The sequence below is a fragment of the Ruditapes philippinarum genome, unplaced genomic scaffold (assembly GCF_026571515.1).
Source record: "Ruditapes philippinarum isolate M1 unplaced genomic scaffold, ASM2657151v2 ctg2280_1_1_1_1, whole genome shotgun sequence".
Lineage (NCBI taxonomy): Eukaryota > Metazoa > Mollusca > Bivalvia > Venerida > Veneridae > Ruditapes > Ruditapes philippinarum.
Window position 1 is genome coordinate 1 of NW_026859407.1, and position 22,500 is coordinate 22,500.

At 32.9% G+C, this 22,500-nt stretch overlaps 1 protein-coding gene across 3 annotated transcripts in view; it reads left to right on the forward strand.

Moving 5' to 3' along the window:
* Window positions 1-4,366: 4,366 nt before the first annotated feature.
* LOC132756376 (arf-GAP with coiled-coil, ANK repeat and PH domain-containing protein 2-like) overlaps window positions 4,367-22,500 on the forward strand; it is an 83,400-nt gene continuing 65,266 nt past the window's right edge. For 2 of the 3 annotated variants that reach the window (XM_060747434.1, XM_060747435.1), the window contains exons 1-5: window positions 4,367-4,555; window positions 6,963-7,020; window positions 7,589-7,647; window positions 8,602-8,662; window positions 10,485-10,502. In XM_060747434.1, coding sequence (XP_060603417.1) covers window positions 4,503-4,555; window positions 6,963-7,020; window positions 7,589-7,647; window positions 8,602-8,662; window positions 10,485-10,502 — 249 coding nt within the window. In that variant the 5' untranslated portion in view covers window positions 4,367-4,502. The remainder of the gene's footprint in view (window positions 4,556-6,962; window positions 7,021-7,588; window positions 7,648-8,601; window positions 8,663-10,484; window positions 10,503-22,500) is intronic. The other variant, XM_060747436.1, reaches the window with a different exon arrangement.

The window sequence follows — 22,500 nt, forward strand, 5'->3', positions numbered from 1 at the left end:
ACAGAAATCTTCTGTACTGTTTCTCCAGCCCGAGTTTCCATCTTCTGTAAAGTAATAAATAATTTGGAATGAGTGGTCACTGGACTATGCAATGTATCCCAGACTATGGGCCTCTGTTATGTCGCTGGTCGTAGAGCCGATACATAGGACTAAGTTTAATCACCTCTGATCGTAGAGCCGCAACTGAGGTCTTCTCAAGCTGTATGTTGTCGCAGAGACCTTCTCCCCAGGACCAAATGCTTCGCATCGTAGAACAGAGGAAGACAATAGTTGAAAGGCACCTATCTTTCGGGAGGCAGCAGCATCTTTTAAGAGCCACACCTTTCGACGTTAGTTAGGTCACACCAGCAGTGACCTAACTAGGCCACCCGTCTGGTGTGACCTAGGCAGTCCGAGCGACGTGCACGCCGGGAAGGGATGTCGGAGTAATGTGACTGTTGTCCCCGCTCGAATGACTTGTATGTGAAAAAAAAAACAGTCATTTAAGTGGCGTATAGCTATTTCGTCATCTTTTCATATAGTCATATTCATCCTCTTATTTGTTTTCGGGTGTATTCAACTTAATTTATGTTCAGCGGATCTGACAAATAACAACAGAAGAAAAACATTGCTAAGGTAATTGGCAAATGAGTGACTGTTAATACTTTTAAGTGACTATTAAAGTACACCAAAAATAAAATAAGAATAAAAACATTTCTGGGAGAAAGTGGGCTTTAACTATCACCCCTTTAAATAATTCGACTGCGTCTTATTGAATTTTGTCTGCTAAAAATGTATTATTAAGAGACTCCGCTGAGGTACATATTTTGACACGACGGGATTGAAAATATTTTCTCCTGACCTGGGTTCCAATTGATGTTTTGACCAACAACTTGTGTGCAAATTTTCAGCCCATTTCGTCACCCAGTTTTTTTTTTTTCAAAATGATCATTTTTATTGCGAAAATAACCGAAATATGAAAAGCGCTGCAACGCTTTGGTGAAAAATATGTTGGACGTTTTGCCACCTTTTTTTATACCACCCTGCAAAATATTTTCGATTGCGTTCAAACGAATATTTTCTGCTGCAAATGTGTTACTATTCAGCTAATATTTGTATTTAAGTTAAGTAAATCTGATAGATTAACATAATTACGTTCATCTCGAACGTTCGATGCTTTCCCGCGCTTTTTTTGTATCAAGTTCACCTCGAAAATTGGTTGCTTCGCCTGATTGTTTGATATCGCTCTACTGGATATATTCAAGTGCTTCTAACTAAGCATGTTCTGCTGAAAATGTGAAACTGTCAATCTTCTCTTCATATTAAGTGACACGTAACTAATATGCCAAGGAAAATGCCTTTTTTTTCTTTTCGAATTTTGTTATGATTTGTCAATTCTTATTTAATTGACTGATTGACTGTCATACTTATCATCTATAAAAGCTGTTCTTGACCATGTCAAAGTTCTACTTTAGAGTAGTTTTGATTTTATCAGAATCGATCAATAAAACGATCCTACCATCAAAATTTAATATTGAGGTTGGTTTTTTGACATGACGGAACTGGAAATATTTTTTGGGGATTGACCTTCCATTTGATGAAGATCTATGTACAAGTAAGTAAAATGTGTGCAAAATTTCAGATCATTTGCACACTCCGTTTTTCCAGGATAATTATTCCAATTGTGAAAAATGACACAAAATTGGAAAGCGTTGCAATGCTTTTCACTCAAAGCTCTAAAAGTAGCTTAAAACTACGAATTCCAATATTTTTTTTGGAGAATATTTCTTAAGCATCTTTTCCATATCTTTCTATTTGTAATGATTCTGTATTTTGGGCTTTTGAACCTCAGTGGAGTTCCTTTGAGGTGTTTTCGTCAAACCCATACTGAGCAATTTCTGCCGCGTCAGCCTGAACATTTTTTTTAGCTGAAAACATGTCAGTACCATAAATCAAGGGTTTACGAAAAATGCGGACGATATGTCCAATTTACGATGTGAAAATGTTTTTAAACTTTTTTGGCCAGCATCACTCGAAAACACGATAAGATCAATAGTTACACATTTTCAGAAGAACGTGTTCAGTTTAGCATACTGCATGGAAAATACATAGTCAGTTGTACAGTACAGGGGTTTGACCAGTTGTTCAAAACTTGATTGAAATCATCAGGGACTGCTTGATTTTGATAGGAGATATTTATGTTTTAAATAGGTAAAGTAACTTCATTGGTTGGTAACAATGTACAATTTTAAGTTTTGTTTATAAAGTAAAAAAAGGATATAAAGTAAAAAAAAAGGATCTTATATAGATAAAATACGTTCTGAAATGGCCAAAGACCGCACCGGAAACGTTTTAGAAACAAAATCATTCCCTGGAATCATGACCCATGACCACCTAAGAGCCTTTGATTTGATCTGGTTTTGTCTATATACAACACTCCCTGGTTTCAGATACATTGGTGTTAAAAGCTTTTATTTGCAAAGAACTGCATATATACATTTATATTACATAATCATACATAAAATCAGGCGTCCGCATAAAATGGGACGTCCGAGACGAGTGGTTATGGTCGTTGCCTAAAAACCATTGGACCATAACTGCTGTGTGTTCGAATCCCGCGAGGGACTTTGGATTCTTTCATTTGAGGATGTTATCCAGCTAGCTTACACTACATCGGTGGTTCTTCTTCTGCACCTGAGGTCTTATCCCAACAGTAAAGCTGGAAAGTCTCCATATATAACCTTTACAGTGTTAGTAATCTCAAACAAACAAACAAACAAACTCAAACGCCGCACGAAATAATTAGATTCTGTTTGAAAGACCCTAGTATATAGAAGATAAGCTCATTCCATTCCAGGTAGACTTTTAAGTCTTATACCTAAGTGTATACTGGTGCCTCATATTTTCATGGTACCCATAATTCCAAGGTATAAGGCATAAACAGTTACAAGTGCCTCCTAGACCTCTTGCACCTGTCAGTAGTTTTACTTTTACTTTTTTTATTGTATTTTTCATTGAAATGCTACATAATTATACCGCAGTCTGTGCGAAAGTTTGTCGGTCCTCGGACCTCGCCAACTAAAAATAAGGAGGGCCGAGTAAAGTTTCGATACAGTCAGTCGCCATGTCCGAATAAAATTTCAGCCAGTTTGAAACAATTTTTGGCCTTCTAAAATATGCAAAGCTTACAAGATCGATCTTTTTTTTTCATTTTTGCTTTTATTCACAGACCCAGATAACCAAAATCACCGCAGGATACGACCAGTTTTTTCTAAGTAATGTAAGCCACCATCTTGTCTTGGATAATTTCCTATTAAAACATATTTTTTCTCCAATATTCAAAATTAAACCTTTGAAAGATGTATTGTTTTCTTGTGAATATTATGCTTTTGTTTTGTTTATTATGTTTCTGTATATCTTTTTCATAGTATCTTATTGTTGAGTCTGATAATTCATATTTGCTAAATATTTTTGTTTATAATTATGGCAATATCCCTCCCCCACCCCTACAAAAAATACCTTTCAGAGTCCGGGCCGGGAAAAAATCATCAGGGCCGGAAATAAATCTAAGCGGCTGGATTTTTTTTTGACTTTCGCATTGACTGTTATACGACTGAGAAAATATATTATTTTATTCAGATTAAGAGAAAAATAAATTGTTTCTCCATTTTACTCTAAGGTTTTAGTTCTCATACCTTTTAAGACAATTGTCTTCGTTAAACAACAATTGAGATATTTGATAAATGCCATAGAGAATATACCCACTTTCACACAGTGCTGGGTAGATGTACTAAAAAATAAAGATTAGGCCTACTTTGAAACTCTTAAAATGTAATTGCCTTAGAATTATGAGAACACAACTTTACTCACTAGGCACCAGATAGGTGTTAATTGCCATGTTGTCTACATAATTGTTTACATGTTTGCAAACATTAAATGGAATAACTATCGATGTGATTGATATGTCTCTGCTACAATATTCAACATATTTTCCCGAAATTTATTCTTCTAACTTTTGTTGTCTGTGTTGAACAGTTGAGTACCACAGAAATATGAGGCACTGGTAAACATGTAACAAGAAAAGGCAATAGGCATACTTTGAGTACATTGGAGTACGAATACCTAGTCCTGATGATTTTCCTGCTGTACATAGCAATATAGGGGTCAGTTAGAGCCTAGAAATAAAGATAAAGAATTATCCATATCTTTTAATCAATATTTGCTGTGTGACAGGATGTTAAAAGTCTGATTTTAGACTTATAACATAAATTTCGTTTTAACCTAGTCGCTAGACTATATATTCACGTAAGATTTTGCTCTCAATGGTTGATTAGATGGATGAAAGAGACGACAACGATATCAATAATTTTCAAAGATTTTACCAAACCATAATGGAGGGAGGTGTACTTCCGCATTTATAAATTTTTCAGATTTTTTTTGATTTTAGTCCCTTATTGGATCTATATTATTCAGAAAAGAACTAAGATATGAAGTTTGATTGACGATTCACTGCAACAAACAAAATGAAGTACACACTTGACTTTAAAGAGTGCCTAAAGGACTCGCCAAAGTTCAGGTAAATTTGTAACACTTTCAGTTAATTGATTTAGAGATTGTGATTTTAATTGTTAAATATCTATTTTAAAATAAATGTACATTTTATTATAGTATCGAGAAAAAAATGATTGAAGAATGCTCACGACACTAAAAAAGATATTGTAATTATCTTTTTGCCATCAAAATGATTTTATTATGATCAAGGTTATTTGTAGTTCTGGCTTCCATAACTTTATATGTCGCTTTTATTTTGACGTTGTGACAGTAAAGTTATGGGTCAACCCTATTTGCAAAGGCTACCAGAATTTGACAGTTCGTGTGCCGTACATAAAAACCTATTAAAATCACCCTTATTAATCAAATTTGGGTCAAATAAAAATATGCATTTGATAAACAAATCAATTTTGAACCAAGTCATGTTTTGTTTTTAAATGAAACTTCAATGACATTGTATACCCAACTATTTTTTAGAGAAATATGTAGAGAATGTACCAATATGGAGTCTGCTTTCAAATGAGATCTCGCGGGACTTCATGTTTTGGAAATTCTAGCATCTATTTTTAGTAACGGACCATACACTATTTTTAGTAAGTGTATGATTTTATATAAAAACAAACAAATAATTCATGAACCATCACTTAAAACAATATAAATCCAACATGTTCAGGGTTCTCGGGGACGCTTATTTCGGCGTCCCGGTACGCATGTTTATTACAGCTGGACGCAAATATTTCAGAGCAAGGATTCCACGTACGCTTAATTTTGCCTGAGGACGCATAAACATTACCGACAAATACACAAATGCGTCAGCGCGTGTCAGTCTACAGGTAGGCGGTCCTATGCACATCGACCCGTGAAGCGATTAGCCAATCAGCGATAACGCTTCCGATCATTATCGCGCAATAGTGATCAAACTAATGTATACACGCTTGTACAGTACATGTAATTACCAGATAAAACACGAGGTGATAATTTTATATCTTTGATCAACAATTGATTGGAAACAAGTGTTGGAAATTAGCAAATTTTACCGACAAAAGGATAAAATTATCGACTATTTACGCTGCAAGTTTATAGACTGTTTTCTCAAATTACAAATGAGTGTAATTTTGAATGATTGTCGAATATTTTCGGCATTTTCTAGGCACAATTTTGCTTTAGTTTCATTCTTGCAAAAACTTTCTATATGAGTATTAAGATATTATGCCGAAATGCCAGGACAACAAACCAAAATACACATACGCTTTTCTTTGATATTTAGATTCTATCCGAAAATTGATCTCGAACATCGGTGATTTCACGTTCGCCAGAAACCCTAAAATTTCGCAAAAATTCTCGGTTTCCTAGCCAAACATGCGAATGAATTGTTCCTTTATTATTTAATCTACATTAAATCTATAAATATCGATCTTCTTTTGCCGCCTTTTGAAGATATTTGCTAAAAAAATTGTCGATCGGATGAATCTCTTACACACTGTGTGAAGCTGTACACGATTTTCCTATTCATTCCGCTAAACGCTGCCTATGTATATTTACGTTTTTTTTTACAAATATTTAGAGTGGACTTACTTAACCAGAATAAAATTTGATTTGGTATATAAGTGAAAAAAAAAAACAAACAAAAAACGATTTCCATGTGTTGATGCATTATAATGAAATAATTTAACATATTAACTTTAACATATTAACAACAAAACAAAAATTATACTATGTAGTTCAGAGTTTCTTTTGAATAACTATAAACTTTGGAAGTCTCTTGAAGATTCAAAATCAGCAATGCTATTGTGAGCATTGAATGACTAATCTGTAAACATATTAATTGCGACACGCTTATGGACTCCAACTTTTTCAGGGTTGGGAGTCCATGGACTCCATGTTTTAAAGTCCTAGTGAGAACCCTGATGTTTTTGGTACAATGTCTGTTATTGAATAAATACACCGTTATTCATACATGTAATTGCAAAGCCATGTTTTTAATTAAAAATAGCATTTGGGTCATGTATCACCAAATGTCATGCAAAGGTATCCGAACCTAAATTCTCGCTGGTCACGTGATAATTAGGGCAGCAATAACGGCGAATTTTATGAAATGTGAACCCGCTGATAAACTTTGAGGCAATATTTCATCAATCTAACATTCTGTGTTCAAAAATATAGACTGAAGGGTCCCAAATATATCTAACTTCCTGTATTAAAATAGCTTTTGTCCAGATCACGCAAATTTATTGAATTACAGCATGATATAGGAATGTCACGGTTCTGGTTGACTTTCGATACGGGGTTGGCTTCAGCGAACAGGTCTAGCAATACTATAAAACCTGTTCGTTGAAGTATCTTTAGCTAGGTTATTTGTATTACATGTATGATGTTATGATTTACGAAGTGTACAATGATATGTAATAATTGTAGCATTTTTATACTTTCAGGTCGTCTCTTGAAAGTGCTGAAAGTGATGTTGAAAATTTAGAGGCAAAACTTGACAGGGTAAATATTAATATTTAATATGAAATTAAGCAAAGCCTTATAATAGATGGGGAAGTCATTCATTTTTCCGTTTTAAAAGTGTCATTGACTCATTCAGTATTTCATGCACCACTTCCATTTTTACTTGGCACACACGCTTACCCTGTTTTAATACACTGTTAAAGGCCTACGTATCATGAGTCATGTGCGGCAAGCCTACATGTATACACACTGCAGACGATATTTGTACCGCATTTGTTCAATGATTAGTAAAAGGCAATAATGTAGTCAATTATTTGCAATTTTAAAAACATTTTCACCAAATATGAACATGTACATATAATTTTTAAGATATATTTCTATGGATGATGTTCAGACATTTACATGTATAAGGAATTTCATAATTTCAATCTATATAAATTAAAATAACAATTTCAGTTATAATACATTTATCCCCAAATGCCATAGGCCAAAATAAGGCTCCATTCCCAATCCAAAACAGTCTTTTTTTCCCCCAATTTCCAAAAAAATCTCAACAGCATCACAAATGATTGAACTGTTTCAACTTTGATTCTTTCATTTATTTCAGGTTGTCAGATTATGTACAACTATGGTTGAAGCTGGGAAATCATTCAATAATGCTGGATGGTATAGTTATAAATTTACATCTTTTATCATTAGTTCCAAGTTTGAACTTATTTGGATATGTGATGATTCATTAAAAAGAAACTAAAAAAAACAAAAAACAAAAAAACACACACACAAAATAAAACAACCCAAAAAAACATTTATGCACACAAAAATTATTTTAGGTGCATATATATGTTCAAAAGAGGGGGAAAAGCTCTCAAAGACAGCTTTGTAGATAGAACAATTTTCCTTCTTTTATACAGCTGTAGAAAAATATAATGCCCTTTATTATACATTTCAAGCAGATTAAATAAACTTCATTACATGAAAGTGACTATATATAATGAAATTAAAACTTGCTTCTTTCTTTAAACATCTTTCTTTACTGATTAAAACAACCATCACATATAAAATACATGACCCTGTGATTATAATTATAAAAAAATCTTTGAAACATAATTATGCAGGTAAGAAATTGAATTCCAATTACAAATTGATCTCAAAAGCTTTTATTCAAATGTATTAATTGAAAATGTGGTTTTGCATTAATTGTTGTTCACTTATTTCATTTACACTTTGCTGGTATTTGTACTTGTATTTTAGTTTAGATTTAAATTGAATCCTATATTATAATCTTTATGCACTGTAAGTCAGCTTTTGTCATATCAGTGGGTTTTCTCACTTAAACTTGGAAGAGGCCTTAGCCCTTTTTGGGAAAAATTATCACTAAATTGCTAATTTGGGAAGTAAAAAAAGCTGACCAGTGTAGGTTTTTTTGGGAAAACTGCATAATTTTAAAGAAAACTTAAGAAGAAGAGACCCTTAATAGGCCTCTGTTATATAAAGTGAAAAATAACTGGCCTTTTCTACACAAAGCTATGCATTTCTTAATTAAAAGTCAAACAAACCAACTTGTAGCCTTCTCCTTTGGTTCATTTATAGATATCAATGTTTTGACTTGTTTGATTTCAGTGGGTTTTTGACGGGAGTGAAAGACCTGGCGGCATACTTCCATGAGGACACAATGGTCTCTGTAAGTGTTAAGTTTACATAGAAATCTTTTAAGCCATAAGAAGAATCCCAACTTTTAGTAAAAGCTTATCTGTCCAACCGGCTTAGTTATCACATTACTCTGAAAGCTATTTACGCACTTTGTAACTGGAGCTTTTAAATTGACATTTGACTTGATGTAGGTTGATACTCAAAGATCAAAATTTTACTACATCCAAGATTTAGAAGATATTTGGTACATTTGTATGCACACATGTAGACATATCAGCTTTTCCTTTTGCAGTATTATTTATAAAAATAAATAAACAGAGTTAAATTTGCGAAGATATTTCAGAATCATCGTTGTAGTTTCAGGCTATTCAAATTTGTAACCCTTAATCTGGAACAATGAGTTGTAAAGTAGCACAAATATTATAATATTAAATAAGGAGTAACAGTTTACATTGCATAGACATATTGCTTGATGGTCAACTGGGTTAAAGTCAATGTGGTTAAACATTTAACATTTAACCTTTAAATTTTTTAAATAATGCTGAAAGTTGTTCAAAATACAGGCCATGAAAAGTACAAAAAGGAATGCTCTTTCTTTTACAATTAGCCCATAACTTGTTGAATATCCTGAATGAATTTGTCCCGGCAAATTTCATTTTAAAAGAGTCCATTATCAATACTAGGGATGCCACCTTGTACATTTTTTGGTCAACTAACTGTATATAAACCAAAACTGATCAGGAAGCTGGAACTGTATAATTGTGTGGCTCTAAGACAAAGACAAAGCCTTTTCCAATTTTGTTTTCAGCTTTGTTAGGGATAAAACCCACAAATTCAAACCTTAAATTCTATTGTTACATATCAGTAATTTCACTGTTACATTTAATGCAGTGTACATGTATGATTTTTACATCTACAGTTATAATAATAAATTTCCACTTTCAACTGCTACTTTTTAAGGCCAAATGCTAGTATTCAGGCCAAATGCTAGTATTCAGGCCAGGGAAGTCTCTGATTTATATTTTCTTGCCTGAGAAAAAAAATTTGCATCATGACTGGATTGAGTGATTAGGTATTCCATATTTGTTTAAGATCATCAATTTAGGATAATATATATGTATACCATCATAGACATCTAGTAAAAGTATTTCATCATTAAAGCCACACACCTCCAGAATCCAGATTGCTGATAAATAAAAGTAGTCTAAAGAAAGTGCCATCCATAAAAATGATCTTTATACATGTACATGTATATAGATAATGTTATAAATGTATATGCAAAATATGCAAAAATACATGTATGTTATTATCACAGGGTAGCTACATGTACATGTACATTCTGTATATGGTGATTAAGTCATTGTAAATTCTCTCTATTTTATTTTTACAGTTTTTGTTATTATAAAAGATGTTATAATATCTATGACTTCAGTGATTTTCCTACTTCTATATCAGACTCCGAAAAAAGGCCTCTTCCCAATTGAAATTTTCTTTAAAATCATGCAGTTTTCCCAAAAATCTCAACTTAAAGCAGCTTTTTTTATTTCCCAAATCAGTAATTTTATCGACAATTTTTCCCAAAATCAAGAGGCCAAGGCCTCTTCCCAATTAAGGGAGAAAAATCGCTTGACTTGTAGTAAAAAAATGGAACCCTGTAATTAGTCTTAAATTTTCCATAATTCAATTGAGAGACCACTTTATTAAGAGACCACTTTTGGACAGTCCCTTCAGTGGTCTCTTAATACAATGTCGACTATATAAGCAGGTCACTTGGAGGTGTGTGTCTTTAAAATATCATGTTCAAATGTACCATTTGATAAATATTAGTGATAAATATTGTTACTTTATTTAAGGATAATCAAAAAGTCTCTGTAAGTAAGATGTATGATAATATGTCGTGAATTTGACATGGTATATTTGTGAATCTGTGCGCTTAATTGATGACAATCATGTAAACTATTTGATAACTCGGCCAATATTGAGGTCATTATATTGCAATGATGTAACAAAAATTTGTTTGGCTTGGGTTTTAGTAATTAACTCATTCATAATTACCAAACTTTCCTACATAAATTCATGTGTTTGGGGTTAATCATTTTCTAATTTGAGAGTGTTTCAATAAGCTTGTAGCTTCCGACATAATCAAAGTAAAATAAATTAGTATAAACTAATTAATCTTATTCAAGTTATGGCTACATGTATCTTATTTACTCCTCCCACACAGGGAGTTGTAATCAGAAAACTGGAATTGGCATGTCTGTCTGTCCTGCCCGTTGGTTTTTCTTTGCCCGGAGCAAAACTTAAAAAACTATCAAAGCACGGGGGAGGAAGCGTTACACGAAGGATGGAGTTCTTATGATAACTTGTTTGGAGTTCTTATGATAACTGTCACGGAGTTCCTGGGAAACGTTACGGATTTCTGTGGAAAACTTTTCTATATACTTGGAGAACTCGCGTAAATAATGGTTATTTTAAACCAAATTTTTGTGCAAATGATAAGCGTATTATGCTTCATAATGCATTACACACTTATTGACTAATAAAATACGCTTAAACGTGCCGTAATTAAGCACAAAAACATACTGGCAGTAACAAAAGTTATCATAAGAACTCCAGGACATATTTTGAGTTATCGCAAGACCTCCGTAACATTTGAAAAATCGGGTATAAATTTATTAGCCTTGGCTTTATGTTTGCAACTCTCCATAATAATTAGATGATTATGTATAGCAACGAAGAAGATCACAAATGAAAAGGTCAATATGTACGAATTAGCAAGTAATTTGGTAATTTTTCTCAAAACTACCAGATTTTTTTAAAAAAGGCGACGAAATATGGACTAAAATATTTTTTCTGAAACAAAATACAATATGTAGGGCAGGCTTAATTATCAAAGTTAAATTTAGCACCTCAAACTCCCCATTTAAAGTTAAAAATAACCATTATTTACGCGAGTTCTCCAAGTATATAGAAAAGTTTTCCACAGAAATCCGTAACGTTTTCCTGGAACTCCGTGACAGTTATCATAAGAACTCAAACAAGTTATCATAAGAACTCCATCCTTCGTGTAACACTTCCTCCCCCGTGCAAATCAACCTGCAACTTCATAGATGGATAGATCATTTGAGGAGAATTGCATTGCCTTAGTACCATAACAAGCTTAAGCCTTATTTTGGAGATAATGCCCTTGGGAATTTTCATATTTAAGTTTTGTCCTTGGTTAAACTCAATAATTCATCTTGGCATAACATTGTAAGTATTGGTATTAAGTATATAGGTATTAAAGTCAATTTTTTGAATTGATTCAGTGACTGTTATATACAGGTGTATGTAATTATTTTTGGAGCAAAAGAAAACACCAAAAAAGCAGTAGTAAAAATTGACAAAACATACTGTAATAATTTTGTTGCAAATGATCATAAATGTTCCATGTCATCATCACAATACTGACTAAGGCAAAAAAATGTTTGTTTCTCTTCTTCCTGCTGAAAAGAAAGTGTATTCATATATAATTGTGACTGTATACTGAAATAAAAGTTGAATGTTGATGGGGTGGGGGGGGGTGGGGGGCATTAATGTCCTATTGACACTCAGACATACATTATTTCTAGATATTTGTGTTCTTGCAAACATTTTGCAAGTCTAGTTACACTAAATAATGCTTTATAAAGCTGCAAACAACAATAACTGTATACATGTAAGCGTATAAGGTACATTTTATATTTGTGTGTTTTATATGGTTTGAATTATATGAAGTGAACATACATGTAGCAGAAAAAACAAGAATCAAACATTTTTTATGCCTTTTTATACATACATGAGTATTGATAACAAAAATCAGAATGTCCTAATATTGGAATTTGATGCATATTGACACCTTAAGAGCTGCTTGTTTCATTTTATTATTCATTTATTTATTTATTTTAAAACTTTTTTTTTCTTATTTGCATGCTATTTTTTTTAGACTGTTTTGTTTAAGTTTTGATTATTTTTTGTTGATATTTTTAGGGCAGTCTTGCATGTTTATAATTTATTATAATAAAATTTGCATATACAGACTGAGAAAAAGACTCTTGGTGTGTTGATATTAACTAACAATTAAGATTCTGAATTTTTGTAATTTTTTTTATTACCCTGCTTTACTTCAATTTTGGAACATTCCATTCAATTTTAAGGGATTTCAATTAACAAGAACGCTGGCCTGGTGATATTTCAGACTTTGTGTGGTGGGGGTGATTTCAAGTGTTGTGGGATTAAAATTTATTTTCGATCAATTGTCGTAGTGTTTACTGTTACAAATTACTTTCGATCAGTTGTCGTAGTCATAGTGTCGACAAAAATTGTCGTATTCGATCAATTATCATATTCTACAAACTGTCGTATTTGAGGAGCTGTCTTTCGACGAAATGTCATGCACTGGTTATATCCATTCTACCGGTTTCAGCATGTTTATTGTTAAGATATGGGGATGTAGTTGTCATATGTCCATTTTCTATCAATTTTTAGCTCGACTATACAAAGTATATGGAGAGCTGTCCTACTCGCCCCGGCGTCGGCGTCCGCGTCCAGATTTTAGATTAAAGTTTTGGTGCAGTAAAATATTTTTCACTATAACTTTGTCATTTCTTAAGGTATCAACTTCAAACTTCAAATATATGTTCCTTATCATCAACCACATCTTATGTGACAAGGTTCATAACTCTAGCACCAATATTTTCAGATTTATCTCCCCTTGAACTTAGAATTTTTCTTAAAAAATACTATTTTTTACTGTTACTTCTTTATTTCTTAAGGGATCAACCTCATACTTCAAATATATGTACCTTATCATCATCCCCATCTTATGTGACAAGGTTCATAACTCTAGCACCAATATTTTCAGATTTATCTCCCCTTGAACTTAGAATTTTCCTCAAAAAGTACTATTTCTTACTGTTTCTTCTTTATTTCTTAAGGGATCAACCTCATACTTCAAATCGAGGGGTGAAAGCGAAAAGGTTCTAAGTGCATTTTCCAAAATTTTACAGGAGAAGCAAAAAACTGTCTCAAATGTTTGTAAAATAGCAAAAATCCACAACACTTTGATTTTACACATAGAAATGTTTAAGAAACATGTCAATGATAATAAAAATTCTTGGAAAGACTTGACAAACAAGATATTTAATCAAATGTAACTTAGAACTGTTTCGCACTTAAAATTTCTTATATTTTGATTTTTATGTTCAAAGCGAAAAGGTTCCAAGTGACATTTTGATAGAACAAAAGCATGTTTTTTTCTTATTTAATTAATGATTGAGCAACATTTTGTCATTTCTTATTATTCTGTAAGAGATGGAGTATAAATTGCCAGATAGGACTGTTTCGCGTTTACTTTTTATTTTGATTTCATATTTTAGGTGTGAGACATTCTCTTACCCCATTTTCAAGATGATGAAATTTTAAGTTTGACTTTGTTTAAATTAGAAACATAAATTAAGGTCATAATTGGTAGTGTACAAATCTTTTAAAGAACATTATGGACATTAATTACACCTGTTTTAAAAAAAACAAATGCCAATTAATTTGATAAGCATTTTTAGCTGAACTATACAAAGTATATTGAGAGCTGTCCTATTCGCCCCGACATCCGCGTCCAGATTTCAGATTAAAGTTTTGGTGCAGTAAAATACTTAAGGTACAAAAAATGTATTAACTTCAAACTTCAAATATATGTTCCTACGGCCTTCGTGGTCAATTCCTATGCATCAAAACTCCAAACCGGTGTTAAATAGCCAATAAACACCGCTAAGGCCGATATTATTTCTTAATCATTACACACATGTTGTGTGACATGGTACATAACTCTAGCGTTACTACTTCCAGAATTATTCCCCCTTGAAATTTGAATTTATGTTAACAAATGTTATTTTCTTTTTACTATAACTTCTTGTCATATGGATAAGACTTATAAAACGCAAGCTCCTGTATTCCCAGAATTATCCCCATTTAATTTTTGAAATTCACTTGTAAATTGATTTTTTTAGTATTATCTTTGTTGTTATAAATGGTATCTACTCTAGACTTAAGATAAATAATTGTTCTTTGTCATTACTCACATCATGCATGACAAGGTTCATAACTCTAGCTTCTTTTTTCAAGAGTTATTTCCACTTTGAACTTATAATTTTTCTTTAAAAACTTTAAATTCTTTTTGCTCTTATCATTTTTGTTTTTGAAGGGATTGACTTCAGATTTCAAATTGCTGTCTTTCCATTAAAGTAACATTTATTGACAAGATCATTATGTTGTACAAAAATTTAGAACATTTGACTGCTTTCTTGATACTGATACAGAAATATATTTATATCATAATTGATTTTTCTTTCATATTTTCGTCTTCCTTACTGCGTCCAGTATTTGATTAGTCGAGCTTCGCTGTCTCCTGTGACAGCTCTTGTTTTCTTACATTTTCTGTCATATTCTTTAATATTCAAAATAAAACAGTTACATTCATATTCTTTCCTATTTAAAATGGTTACTTTCAATAAGATATTTATTCATGGAAATTCATGTCATTTCATCCATAACTATTTTCTTACAATATGTATAATTATGTATTTATTTTTAAACAACTTTAATATTATAAGCGGCTAAATGAGGTCATCCTTAGCACATAGTTCCATTCTAATAAATGCGCCCAAATGACATTTTAACGCTGTTCATTAATAAAATGCGCTAAAATGACGCAACACATCTGGCATCCCCATGCTTTACGGTTATTTAGAATACTGATTCTAATTTTGATAGGGAAAATCCAATTCAGCCAGTGAATATTATACTTCACCCAGTGAATATGATTTTATAATTTGTTCTGATTACCACTGTTTGAACCAATGAAATAATATTAACAGCTATTTTTAGATCATATAATAGTGAACAATATTCTCTGAAAAACTTTGTCGAAACTTTATTGAAAAGGCCAAGAATATCAATGCAATAAACAGTTTCACAAACAGTCCCAGAATATTTTTGAACTGAAAATATATTTCAAAAATTGTGCATTACATTTGACAATTTTTTAAATTATGTGCATAACACATGAGACACCCTCATGTAGCAACAATACATAAAAGAGATGATATGTCTAAAGGCCAAGTCCCAAAGGCCACCATCATTAGCATAAGTGTCACCCATACCTATACTTTCATTTACATTGTTTATACATCATCCATAGCTCCACCTACATTTACATTTTTCAATATATCAGAGGCACACATAGCTCCACTTTCATTCACGTTTCTTAATATTTCAGTGTCACACATAGCACTAGCTATATTTACACATCTCAGTTTCTTGGACTCACACATAGCTCCAAGTTCATTTGCAATGCCCAATATATCAAAGTCATAATATCTTGTAATTTTGTGATTATAACGTTCCTACCTTATCATACCCAGATTTCTGATAAAAATCCTTTTTAATCATTCTAAATATCTCACTTTCACCTGAAGTCTAACTTTCAAGAACATCACTTATCCTATTGTCATCTAAAGTTGCGGTCTCACTTAGTCTCCTGGCAGAGCCCAGGACCACCTCGGTGAGTTACTGGGATGATCCGTGGTGAAATTATTGTTGCTGTCACACTTGCCCCAGCAGCACTACGGTAATTCCCAACTAACACCCAGGATGTGCCAGGACCATCCAGGCAGAGCCAAGGTGAAGCTATGATTCATGTCGGTGCTTACCCGGCCATTCCTGGATGACGCCGGCAGAGCCCCGGTTGACTCAGGCAGAGCCCCGTAGAACCTCAGTGGATTGAAAATGCGCAAAAATGATGACGTTGATACATAATTTTCAATAATATGGTTCTAAATGATATTTTCTCCTATTTAATAAGTAATTGATGATGATTTTCTGAATAATCCTTATGCAAGACTGGACAGAAAGGAAATGGGAAGGGTTTTATTTATAACAAACAAGTGCAATCATTGCAAATTGCCGTACTTCTTTTGAAATGAACCGGGCTTTGCCAGGACACTACAGGGGTCAACTGTAGCTCAATCCTCATCCTCCAGGGCTCTGCCGGCTTTCACAGGGGCTCTGCTGACATTCACCGGGGCTCTACCGTAGCTCTACTGGCTATATAATACCCTGGATCATCCCCAGTTTGAGTCAGCAGAGCTACAGTGCTTCCCTGGTGTAACCCGGTCGTTCCTGGAAGGGCTAAGGATGAAGCCGGCAAAGCAACACCTTCCCGGATCAGCCCGGTGATATTATAATGAATTATTTTATTCCATCCGGGGTCAAATGCCTGATGTTCCCGGATCATCCCGGACGTTGCAGGCAGAGTTACGGATGTACCCAGGTTGTTCCCGAATCATCCCCGGATGTCTACCAGGGCTCCGCCGGGTTTTGAGACCATATCTTAAAGCTTCTTCGTCCCTGGCTTTATTATCACCAGCTAAAGCGTCACTTTCAGTTACATTATCAGATTTCTTACCGTCATCTATAGCCCTACCTTCAATATCACCACACACTGTCTCACAGGCACTTAAAACCATTTAAGATAGTGTGTGATCATTACTGGCCTTGCACACTTAGAACTGTTTCCCTTTTAAAAAATTGATAATTTCAAGAGTGGAGTTAACTGCGAAACAGTTCTAAGTAATTTAATTTTTTGTCAAAATCAAAGCATCTACCCTGAAACTAATGAATTTCTTATGTGATATTATTTAATTATATACAATATAAGGTTAAGCTTCCAAAATTTTTTTGATCTCATTTATTTTAATGCAGTTTGAGTTGTTTTTATTTAATCTTGTAGATTTTATACTCAATGAAAGCGAAAAGGTTCTAACTGCCATTTGCAGTTAGAACCTTTTCGCTTTTTAAAAAAAAAGTTAATTTCACTTAGAACCTTTGGACAATTTTTCATTTCACCCTGTTATAAGTAAACTAAATCTAATATATTTTGACATAAGATGTATCTGGGTGTTTATGTTACAAATATATAAAAAAGTGAATTTTGTAAAAAAAGTGAGTTAGAACCTTTTCGCTTTCACCCCTCGAAATATATTTACGTTTTCATCATCCCCATCTTATGTGACAAGGTTCATAACTCTAGCACCAATATTTTCAGATTTATCTCCCTTTGAACTTAGAATTTTCCATAAAAAATATTATTTTTTACTGTAACTTATTTATTTCTAAAGGGATCAACTTCATACATCAAATATATTTACGTTATCATCATCCACATCTTATGTGACAAGGTTCATAACTCTAGCACCAATATTGCAAGAATTATCTCCCCATAAACTTAGATTTTTTTTACTAGAAAAATGTTATTTTTTATAATAACTTTTTTATTTTTAAAGGTATCTACCTCAAACTTCAAATACTTAATCCTTATCATCAATTACATTTTATGTGACAATGTTCATAACTCTTGAAGCAATATTTACACATTTATCTCTCTTTGAACTTAGGATTTTCTTTAAGAAATATAATAACTTCTTTTTAAGGTATCTACTTCAAACTTCAAATATATATTACTTATCATTACACAAATGTTGTGTGACAAGGTCCATAACTCTAGCATGACTATTTCTAGAATTATTCCCCTTGATCTTGGAATTAATGTTAACAAATGTTATTTTTTTACTATAACTTAATACATAATTATACATAATGGATTTTTCTTTCATAGTTTTGTCCTCCTTACTGCGTCCAGTATTTTATTAGTCGAGCTTCGCTGTCTCCTGTGACAGCTCTTGTTTAGCTCACCTGTCACAAAGTGACAGGGTGAGCTTTTGTGATCGCTTTTCGTCCGGCGTCCGTCCGGCGTCCGTCCGTAAACTTTTACTTTAAATGACATCTCCTCATAAACCACTAAGCCAATTTCATCCAAACTTCACAGGAATGTTCCTTTGGTGGTCACCTTTAAAAATTGTTCAAAGAATTTAATTCCATGCAGAACTCTGGTTGCCATGGCAACCGAAAGAAAAAACTTTAAATATCTTCTTTTAAAAAACCATAAGAGCTAGAGCTTAGATATTTGGCATGAAACATCTTCTAGTGAGTGTCTACCAAGTTTGTTCAAATAAAAGCCCTGGGGTCAAAATTGGCCCCGCCCCGGGGGGTCATTGATTTTCCCTATATGCATATAGTAAAAACTTAAAAAATTTTCTTTTAAGGAACCCAAACAGCTAGAGCTAAGATATTTAGCATGAAACATGTTCTAATGGGTGTCTACCAAGTTTGTTCAAATAAAAGCCCTGGGGTGAAAATTGGCCCCGCCCCGGGGGGTCATTGATTTTCCCTATATGCATATAGTAAAAACTTAAAAAACTTCTTTTAAAGAACTCAAAGAGCTATGGCTAAGATATTGAGCATCAAACATGTTCTAGTAGGTGTCTACCAAGTTTGTTCAAATAAAAGCCCTGGGGTCAAAATTGGCCCCACCCCAGGGGGTCATTGATTTTCCCTATATGCATATAGTAAAAACTTAAAAAATCTTCTTTTAAAGAACCAAAAGAGTTAGAGGTAAGATATTTAGCATGAAACATGTTCTAATAAGTGTCTACCAAGTTTGTTCAAATAAAAGCCCTGGGGTCAAAATTGGCCCCGCCCCGGGGATCAATTGATTTTCCCTATATGCATATAGTAAAAACTTAAAAAATCTTCTTTTAAAGAACTCAAAGAGCTATGGCTAAGATATTTAGCATCAAACATGTTCTAATAGGTGTCTACAAAGTTTGTTCAAATAAAAGCCCTTGGGTCAAAATTGGCACTGCCCCGGGGGTCATTGATTTTCCTTATATGTGTATAGCAAAAACTTAAAAAATCTTCTTTGAAAAAACCCAAATAGCTAGAATTAAGATATTAAGCATGAAACATCTTTTAGTGAGTGTCTACAAAGTTTGTTCAAATAAAAGACCTGGGGTCAAAATTGGCCCCGCCCCAGGGGGTCATTGATTTTCTTTATATGTGTATAGCAAAAACTTAAAATCTTCTTTGAAAAAACCCAAATAGCTAGAGTTTAGATATTAAGCATGAAACATCTTCTAGTAAGTGTCTACAAAGTTTGTTCAAATAAAAGCCCTGGGGTCAAAACTGGCCCGGCCCCAGGGGTGTGATTGTTTTTAACTATATATAATGTATAGTAAAAACTTTAAAAAAATCTTCTTTTAAAAAGCCCAATGAGCTAGAGCTTAGATGTTTTGTATGAAACATCTTCTTATGGGTGTCTACCAAGTTTGTGCAAATAAAAGCCCTTGGGTTAAATTGGCCCTGCAACGTTTGGGGGGGGGGCCTATATACAGGTGAGCGACCTCAGGGCCATCATGGCCCTCTTGTTTACTTTTGTCTTAAAGTTTCACTCATAATTACAGACCCAGAGAACTTATTTATAACTTTTTCCCTTAACCTTTATTACATGGACTTGTTTGACTGAATAGCAAACAGTACATACCATAATTGTTTGAAAGAGCATAATGATAGAAAACATTCTTAACCAAGAGCTTTAGATATAACAATAAACATGATAATATATATTATATATATATAATTATAATAATATATATATAATATTATAAGGTATCCATTTAAATTTTTGAAGATTGGTGAATCTACTCGAGGGCCTGCTTAAGACTGAAATTTAAGGGAAGCTGTGGCATAGTGGTTTACGGAGTCTGTCACTCCAACCCAGGATTCATGGGTTTGAGCCCTTTTTATGGCAAAATGTCAAAAATGATGTAAGCATGGCATGAGGAACACTTTAACATCTTGAAATACCCACAAAAAATTACAAGTGAGAAAAGATGTTCTATATTTCTCTTTTATTTTAAAGTTTAAAGTCATTACATGTACAAACCCATCAAGAAAAATGCCTAAATTTTATGAGTGAATGATAAGACTGTGCTAAACCCGCATTACAGCTTTTGTTAATAACATATTATATGATATGAGTTTGTAGTCGACCCTTCTGTACATCTGATTTCTTATAATATAATTTTCTTACCTTTTAACAACATATTATATTTGATCTGTTAAATGTATGCTACATGTAAACTGTATGTGAAAAAACATTTATCAGATTTCGCGCTCCTTTAGAAATGTATACATTGTGTAAAGAGATCAAAGTTATAGTCTAACACCAGTTTGGCAGTCCATCTTTCTGTCTCACTTCTTTACTAAGGAAGTGCCGACTTTTCTGATTCACGAAGATGGTTTTGTAATGTACGTCAGGGTTTTCATTATTAACAGATTGGCAATCCATTAAAATGCTGTTAAATTCGGCAGTGTTTTCAGCCTGTAGATTAAAATATCCCACCTTGACCCTTAGCCAAATCGGTTGTTTTCATTTGCACTGTTACCTGAGATAGAAATGAAAACCCTGGTAAGTACCACTTACCTTAGCATGGACTTCTTCTACCAATTGTGTACTATTTTACGTTTAAGAGATCATGGTCACTAAGACTAAAAATAGATTATCTAGACTACTTTTCAAAATTGTATGGTAATGCTTTTAGTGATATCAGTTTGTAAAAGTAGAATTTTGGAAGCACCAATCGGTCACATCGGGCAAATTTCTACGAGAATTTGGCCACAAGAATTCTTGTATTTTACAATGACACTGATATTCTTGTAGGTTAATGTGATGGGTAATTTATTTTGAATTATCTTTTAAAGAATGTTTTTATTTTTTGGGGTTGGAAGTTTATTTTCATTTTCTTTTTATTTTATTTTATTGGTAAAATAGGAGTAGAAGTTATTAGAAATGTTTATAAATAAAAAGAATTTCATTAACTGAAACATGGACTTAGTTGTTAAAATTGGGAAATTGGTAAAGTTTGGGAAATTTGTAAACCATATAAAGTTTGGTAAATTGAGAAAAATAAGGCATCCTTACAAAAAGCCAATATTGAATTTTAAATTTTATTTGCAACATTTTGACAAACTGGAATTTTTAGCAGTTGGGAATTTAACTCAGCTAAAAAGTGGGGAAAAAACCCAACTTTTATTAATTAAGTGGGACAAATGTCATTTTTCTCGTTCTAATGGTCACTTTCACTATATAATTAATCATTCAAATTGGATATCATGTTATTAATCATATAATTCTAATATCATGTAATCAATCATAATATTTTTACTGTGTAACATATTTATATCAGTTCAGAAAAATTGTCACAAACTGAAAGATGTAAATTTGTGAATGAGTATATGGACATCTCAAAAAATGTTATGAAAGTGAATTGGTCTACAATGGGCACATTTTCCATAAGTATTTCAAATATTGATAAAACAATAGAAATGTATCATTTGGGTATAAACTTTTAATTGCTTGGAAAAAAAATGTTGATTTAAGTTGTAAGTGATTTAGAAATTAGTATGAATATGATGTCAATAACGATATTTTGATTTATTACACAATTCATTATCTGCTATGAAAATATATCCGTAATATTGGATCATGTATCTCACACTGGCCAACAAAATCCATATATAATATGAGCGGTGTCATGACAAAACCAATATTATGGGTTTGCGACCAGCATGGATCCAGACCAGCCTGCGCATCCGCGCAGTCTGATCAGGATCCATGCTGTTTGCTATCAGTTTCTCTACTTGTAATAGAAGTGGTAAGCGCAGGCTGGTCTGGATCCATGCTGGTTGCAAACCCATTATGTTGGTTTTGTCGTGACGCGGCTCATATTTTTTCTTGGTTTGTTATTATGTCTGATACTAAATAATATCAATATAATTATTTATTGTGCTACACACCTGCCATTATAGACCATTTCACTTTAAGCAATATTTACATGTACCATTCATTGTCATATACTGCTGAAATGTCACATATTCACATTTTGTACCTGTGAACCA